This window comes from Nicotiana attenuata, chromosome 9 (assembly GCF_001879085.1).
Source record: "Nicotiana attenuata strain UT chromosome 9, NIATTr2, whole genome shotgun sequence".
In the NCBI taxonomy this organism is placed as follows: Eukaryota; Viridiplantae; Streptophyta; class Magnoliopsida; order Solanales; family Solanaceae; genus Nicotiana; species Nicotiana attenuata.
In genome coordinates this window covers 819,818-827,816 of record NC_031997.1, presented here as the reverse complement: position 1 = coordinate 827,816, position 7,999 = coordinate 819,818, and the positions used below count along the sequence as shown (strand labels likewise).

The 7,999-nt window shown below is 37.6% G+C and overlaps 1 protein-coding gene across 1 annotated transcript; it reads left to right on the top strand.

The window, feature by feature from the left end:
* On the top strand, positions 1,374–6,546 carry LOC109231942 (shaggy-related protein kinase eta-like). Its single transcript, XM_019397543.1, has 12 exons — positions 1,374–1,613; positions 2,540–2,632; positions 2,777–2,836; positions 2,923–3,195; positions 3,267–3,341; positions 3,422–3,478; positions 4,524–4,664; positions 4,778–4,828; positions 4,902–4,997; positions 5,357–5,440; positions 5,652–5,753; positions 5,955–6,546. Exons 1-12 carry the CDS (start codon positions 1,599–1,601, stop codon positions 6,060–6,062), a joined length of 1,155 nt encoding a protein of 384 aa, XP_019253088.1. The 5' UTR covers positions 1,374–1,598; the 3' UTR covers positions 6,063–6,546.

Below are 7,999 nucleotides of genomic sequence, written 5' to 3'. Positions count from 1 at the left end.
CTCATATATGGGGCATTAATAATAAGGGGTCCTTCTTACTAAATCTTGCTATGATCTGATCGACAAGGAACCCCCACTACAATGAACTTTAATTGGATATGGAAACTACATTGCCCTAACAAAATTAAATATTTTATCTGTCTTTGCTACCACAACATGCTACCATGTAGAAGCTACCTAGCTCGCATAGGTATTAATATTAATGAACTGTGCACGATTTCTCGCAATGAGACTGAGGATATTATTCATATTTTTTTGAGGTGTTCCGTGGCACAAAAACTATGGGAACAACTAGGCATAGACCTTAATAACCACCACCCAAATAAGGATAACTAGCTACTATACCTTCGTGAGCTGAACCCAAGCGTATTCAACAATCACATCTTATGGGAGAACCTATTTTCATTCATTATATGGAATATATGGTTAAATAGGAACAACAATAATATTAGTAATATATCCAACAGAATCTCTTTAAAATTTATCATCAACCAAGCCACTGAATATAAGCTACTCACGGAGCGGGAGACTAACTTGGATAGGAAAATTACCATTAAGTTCCACTGGACGGCACCTCGTACAGGATGGTACAAATTAAATATAGACGGGCCTTCGAAGAAGGTTGCACAAATGGAGGTATAGGAGGTATTTTTAGGAAACCACGTGGGGATTGGATTCTAAGCTTCCAAATGAAAGCCTACTCAAGAGCACCCGTCCATACAAAACTCCATGCCCTCTATCAAGGGCTACACATTGCTCAGGAGATGACTTTATATTCCTTAAAAGTAGAAACGGATGCCACACAGGTAATTGCTTATATTAACAATGGTTGTATAACTTACGACTCTATCATTAAATCATGCAGGTGGTTAATATCCGGAATGGTCATGGTAGTGATCCAACATAACTTTCGCCAGGGCAATGAAGTGGCTCATCTCTTAGCCAAGCATGCAACTACGCTTTCTGTTTTCAATATACTGTGTCTTTTGTCTATTCCTCCACCCTATGTCATGGCCAGGATGCTAGCGGACAAAGGAGAGAATGTTTATGTTAAAACTATCTCTATTACTGCTTGTAGATATCTAGTTAAATTTGGTAATCAGCATGCAATGCATGGATTTCATCCTCTTGTACTGATTCCCATGATCATAGCTACTGTATGCTTTAACTTCTATTAAATAAAATTTTCCAGTTCATTAAAAAAAAATATAATAAGGATCAAAATCAGAATTTACCAGTAATATAAGGACTAAAAGTTCAATTATCCGTTTAAGGTAAATTTTGACTAATTAAATAACAAATTGGTAATTACCCAAAACTCCAGGGGCCAAAACAGATATCTAGAAGACAGAAAGCAAGATAGACAGAGAGGAAGGAGAAAAACCACAAGAGGAAGAGCTGTATTCACATGGGATGCTGTTTTAGCTGATGGGTCCCACCTCTCTCTCTTAATTCAACCGACAATTATTAGCTTTGAATCATAAAGTTAAAAGTGCAGACTGAAGAAAATAATTCTTCTTTCTTCTTCTTCCTCATTTCATTCTTTCCCTTTTTTGTTCTTCCTTTTTTTTTTTTTTTCCATTTGGAGCTAGAAAAATATGGCTGATGATAAGGTAACCATTTTTGCTTTCTGGGGGTTTTTTCTCTTTTTTTTTAATGTACAAAAAGTTCAGTACTTTACTTGTCAAGATAATTTTAGTGGGAATTTTTTTTTTTTTTGTGTGTGTGGTTCTTGATTGCAAATCTTGGTGTAGTGTTAGCTTCTAGCTGAGTTAATATTTGAGCATTTTAAAGGAGGTAATATATTTGCTTGTTTTGTGTATTTTTTGGATTTATTGAATCTTGAATTAAAAATATGATCTTTATCTAGTATGAGCTTGTTGACCCATTTTTCTGTGTCTCAAAATAGCAATTTTGTGCACTCATAATTTTGCATTTTCTGATCTGGTAGTGTTTTAGATATTTAACTTATGATAGTTGACCTGATCTTATTTAAGCCTTATGGGGATGCCTATTGCTATCAAGAATGTGTACCTATTAAGTGTTTGACTTGATCGAAAATAACTGTAAGCTTGTCTAAATCATTTCCTGTTGAGGTTCTTTAATATGGTTTATATAAATATATATAGTCACCCAGCCCCCAGGGCTTTGGTCTACGGGTAAGAGCATAGCTTGTGATGTGTGGATTAGGCGCACGTCACGAGTTAAATCCTGCCGCAGACAAAAGCCTGGTATTTAAGTAGGGAAGGGTAGAGGAGCGGACCCATTATTCACCGAGTTTCGATCCGTGCGCCACTTACCTTCGAGGATTTCTCGATTATTAAATAAAAGGTATATCTAGTCACCCATTGGTTTCTAATAGCAATTACCAGATTTGTCCATATCCCATGCTTCATATTTAGGATTGTTAAGTTTGTGTGGCTTATGCTTCCCCAATGATACCTTTGGTGGGTTGTGATCATTCTTGTTTTTGGTTGGATAATGTTGTATCGGTTTTAGAAGTCGCCTGTCTGAGATATATATTTGATGTGGACTGTAGGAGATGTCTGCTCCTGTTATGGATGTGAATGGTGCAGTCACTGGTCATATAATTTCCACTACTATTGGAGGGAAGAATGGCGAGCCAAAGCAGGTAAAAAGAATATCTTTGTAATTCAAGAACGTTTCTCCGTTAGAAATATTTTTGTGTGTATCTCCTATTGAGTCCTGAACTATAGAGAAATGATTTCTTATTAAAAATTGAAAATGTGTCTGGTTCGTATATAATTTGGTGCAGACAGTCAGTTACATGGCTGAACGTGTCGTGGGGACTGGATCATTTGGAGTTGTTTTTCAGGCAAGTGAGCACACATCTTATTTATTTCAGTAATTGCTGCAACGTTTATTGACTTGTCTGGTTAACTAAAAACCTGCCTTCTGTAGGCAAAATGCCTGGAAAACGGGGAGACGGTGGCGATAAAGAAGGTTTTACAAGATCGTAGATACAAGAATCGTGAACTGCAGTTAATGCGCACTATGGATCACTCGAATGTTGTTTGTTTAAAGCATTGCTTCTATTCAACTACTAGTAAAAACGAGCTTTTTCTCAATTTAGTCATGGAATATGTTCCAGAAACCATGTACCGCATGTTGAAACATTACAGCAATGCGAACCAAAGAATGCCACTCATCTATGTTAAGCTCTACACGTATCAAGTAAGTGATGTACTTTCTTGAGCAGCACTTTTCTTCCTAATCTTGAGCTATATTAAGAGAGATGCATTCAGGTATTTAGGGGGCTGGCATACATGCACACAGTGGCTGGCGTTTGCCACAGAGATTTGAAACCTCAAAATATTTTGGTACTGCATCTTTCACGTTGCTATTTTAGCTAGTACATTGTGGCCTTTCGTCTTTTGATATCATTATTTGGTTTCCACAGGTAGACCCTGTTACTCACCAAGTGAAAATTTGTGACTTTGGAAGTGCAAAAGTACTGGTAAGTCCTGATCATAAGAGTGCATTTTCGTGGCTATTCATATGTACCTTCCTAAGAATCCTTTTCCCCTTTTCCTTATTTATCCTTGCCTCATAAGGAGGTTTATTATATGTTACTCTAAACTATTGAGTTTTATTTTTAACATACGTGAATGAATGGTTTGAGCCTGGATATTTTCCCTTACATGAACATTGTTGCTCCAAATTTTTGTCAAATTCTTTTTTGTGTTAAATTAGAAAAGCGATCCTTGTTTAATATTTTTACTTTCTAAATATCATTGAAATATACCATATGGAGTTCGCATACTTCTTGTTTGAACTTTCGCCCAACATGCTATCTCTCTTGGGGGAAGATCCGGTTTACCAAACTGTTGTCTGTGAGAATGAAGTTCTCTACATGCATGTCTTGGTTGGTTTGTTGCTGTTTTCAGCCATTGCATCTTCAAGTTTACTCAGTCCAGGAATGAGTTAATTGAAGTCTGTTTCCGTTCTCCAAAAAAAAAAAGAAGTTAATTGTAGTTTGCTATTGAATCAAGCTGGCAAGCTGCTATTCAATTTTGTTCTAAACAAACAATGGTGCGGATGCCACACATTCATGAACATTACAATCGTCTGGTTTGGCATCTCTCGTTATCTGAGAACTTCCTAATGTTGATTGAGGGAAATGATTCAAGGGAATTTTATGTGCCTGCCAAAAATCTCTACGATGATGCGCCACTTGTTAATCGGCTTGGAAAGAACCTTATGTTTAAGCATTTTCTGCATGATACCATTTTGAAACAAATGTTTAGTTGACTTGATTCCCGTTTACTATATGATGCAATGGCTTTCTTTAACTTTTCCGAGCATTTTGTCATGGAGAAACTTGCATCTTCTAAGAGAACACCTCTATGGTTTCTTAAAAATTGCGGGCTTTCTTTTACTTTTTCGAGTCATGGAGATACTTGCATCTTCGAAGAGAACACCTCTATGGTTTCTTAAAAATTGCTACATGTACAAATTGAGGTTTATGTGCTTGTGACCGTACTGAGTAAAACATTCATCAGGTTAAAGGTGAAGCAAACATCTCATACATCTGTTCGAGGTTTTATCGGGCTCCTGAACTCATATTCGGCGCAACAGAGTATACTACCTCTATTGATATCTGGTCAGCTGGCTGTGTCCTTGCCGAGCTTCTCCTCGGCCAGGTTTGTAATGATCTATTATTTTTTCCTTGCTTAAGTATAGTCTGTGACGTTTTTCGTACTCCATAGTGCTGCATTAGCCTGACTTTTAACTAATTATGCTATACTTTTTGTAGCCATTATTTCCTGGAGAAAACGCTGTCGATCAGCTTGTTGAGATAATCAAGGTACAGCTTGAATAATTGTAAATCTGATCCAAATGTTTGTGTACGATTGTTGTTCACTTGCTTCAGTTTCCAGGTACTTGGAACACCAACAAGGGAGGAAATTCGCTGTATGAATCCAAATTACACTGATTTTAGGTTTCCACAAATCAAAGCACACCCTTGGCATAAGGTATATTTTCAATTGATTACAGCTTTACCTAGTGGAAGAAGTGGTTTTTATAGGTGCTTATAGTTAGTTGAGTGACTCAACTTGAGTCTATGTTTTTAGTGGACTCAACAGCAATAACAACATACCCAGTGTTATCCCACATTGTGGGGTCTGGGGAGGCTAAAGTGTACGCAGACCTTACTCCTACCTTGTGGAGGTACAAGGTAGATAGAGAGGCTGTCACCGAAAGATGCTCGGCTCAAGATTTTAGTGGACTCCTACATTTTATAATTAACCTTGAATAAATTCTTTTGTGTCTGAGCTTGTGCATGTAATTTCTCTGCTGCTGACTCACTATGTTGCCGTTGCCATGGTCTCAGGTATTCCACAAAAGGATGCCGCCTGAAGCAATTGACCTTGCTTCACGGCTATTGCAATACTCACCAAGTCTTCGATGCACTGCAGTAAGTTTTATTTAGTTATCTTTTATCTGATGTGAATTTTATTCATTACGCAAATATCTTAATTATCACAGGTCTTTTATATTCCACGATCTGTTTTTGTTGATCTTACTGGCGTGATACCATGTTCGTGCTCGCGGGATGGTTTCCCGCTCTTTATTGGATGTTGAACACCCAAATCTAACTAATTGGTGCTCTACTTTTCATTATGCAGCTTGAAGCATGTGCGCACCCTTTTTTTGATGAGCTTCGGGAACCCAATGCACGCCTTCCTAATGGCCGGCCATTGCCGCCTCTTTTCAATTTTAAGCAGGAGGTATGGCTACAACGTGCAGTCTTTAATACAATTAATCACATAGCTAACTTTTGTGCTGTAGTTACTATGGTTGGCAGCACTCTTGTAACGCCGCTGCTAATCCAGCGTTACCGTTGTTCAATTACAAACTAACTATACTGAACTGTTAGGAGTAATTAAGTAAAACTATTATGCTGATCCGACTATATTTTATGGTTTCAGTTGTCTGGTGCCTCTTCAGATCTCATTAATAGGTTGATACCAGAACATATAAAAAGGCAAATGGGCATGCAATTTTTCTCGTCCAACAACGATATGGACATGACGTGAAGTATACGATTAGTAAATTATGCTACTTGAGGATCAATGAATGAAGCGATCCGAGTTGCATCCTTTCCAACCGAATCCACCTTGGCAAGCTGCATCTCCTAGTCGACGAGGACAAAAGGCTGCTGTGTATTTTAGTTCTTGGTATTTTCTTTATCGTTCTAATCTTCGAAGTCTTTCTCCCTCCTCTTATAGCAGCCAACTAGCGAAAGGAAAGTTCTTTTTGTACATGTTTGGTAGTAGTAAATCGCGTAAGCTCTCAGGAGATGACAAATGAAATGTATGAACATGTTGTGAATGGCACCAAAAGAGAATAGCAAAGGTATTAAGGGGCTGTTTTCTTGTGAATTTGCTCTGTGTATTGTTTGTATTTAGTTTCTGTTATTTGGAGCTGACATTTGTGGGTCAAGAAAAGAGTTACAAGCAAATGATGGTTACTGTATGTTCTTATTTATTGAATATCTATTTTGTTGCCTCTCTTATTTCCTCTTTTCGTGTTTCCGTTCTTATTTTCCTGTTCCTTTTTCATCTCATCTGTTGTAATATGTAGTCTTTGTTTTGTTTGTCTTTCAACAACAATGAACCCAGTATAATCCCACAAGTCGGATCTGGGGAGGATAGTCTGTACGCATCCCACAAGTCGGATTTGGGGAGTGTAGTATGTACGCAGACCTTACCTCTACCTGGAGAAGGTAGAGAGGTTGTTTCCGATATATCTTCGGCTCAAAAAAGAAGCAGTAGCAACAAACAGTAACAATAACAGAAAAATAAGTAACTGAAATGATCGAAATAACAAGTAGTAATGGAGATCTAAGGGGACGTTTGGTATGCGGACTAAATTATTTTGGGATTTTAGTTCTGGAATATAATTCCTAGACTAATTTATACCACCGGAGAGGTGGGATAAAATAATACAAAATTTTATCGGATAAGGTGGGATAAGATGGGATATTCAGGATTAAGTCTGGGACGAAGTTTACTATATTTGGTTGACGGTATAAATTTATCCCGAGATAAATTTATACCGTCAACCAGACATAATATAAATTTATACCACACTTTATCCTACCTTATCCCGCATACCAAACGACCTCTAAGAATATAAAATACAACAATAATCTTAGCAGTACTGGTAAGGAGAGGAAAAAGTCTCGATTACCTACCCTCTTATTAAGGGTTATGTCCTTGTTAAGCTGAAGCAACATCATGTCTTACCTAATCCCTCGCCGCAGTTTTCTTAAGCCGGAGACAACGCTTTGTTTTTTTGTCTTGCATCTTGACTAGTTGGTACTTCTTACCTTACTGACACTTCTCACATTTTGACCTCTCACTATCCACCTATCTCTATCACCTGTTGGCTGTTTCAACTGAGCATCTAACACATATAGTTTCATAAATTATTTCCTAAGGATATTCTTCCTTTTGACTTGAGGATGTATTGGGTTGCATAAGCCATAATCAAAGTATAATTAAATTTTATAGATTTGTAGTTGCTTGACTTTGTACTTAAATTTTCTTTTAGTCTTCTGTTTGGCTTAAGTAATGACTTTATACAAAAGTAAAATCCAACAATAAAGATGATGTCTTGTGTCCAAGCCATCATGGACGATAGACCACGAAGGTTCTGATGGAGTGATAAGTACTTTTTCATTCAAAGGCGGGGTCAGATTTGAAGTTTATGAGTTCAGAATTTTAGTTCTTTTAGTAAATAGGTTTTAGAGAGGTCTTAGGGGTCACGAAGGGCTCTCCTGGGGGTCATATAGGGGACTGGTGGTGGAATGGAGAGGTTCAAGGTAAAGTGGAAGCTAAGAAAACTGCTTATTTGAAGCTAGTGGAGAGTACAAACGAGGAGGAAAAAAGGACTTATCGGGAGTGTTACAGAAAGGCAAAGAAAGAGGCGAAGTTAGTAGTTACGACGACTAAGAACGCGGCGTTTGCTC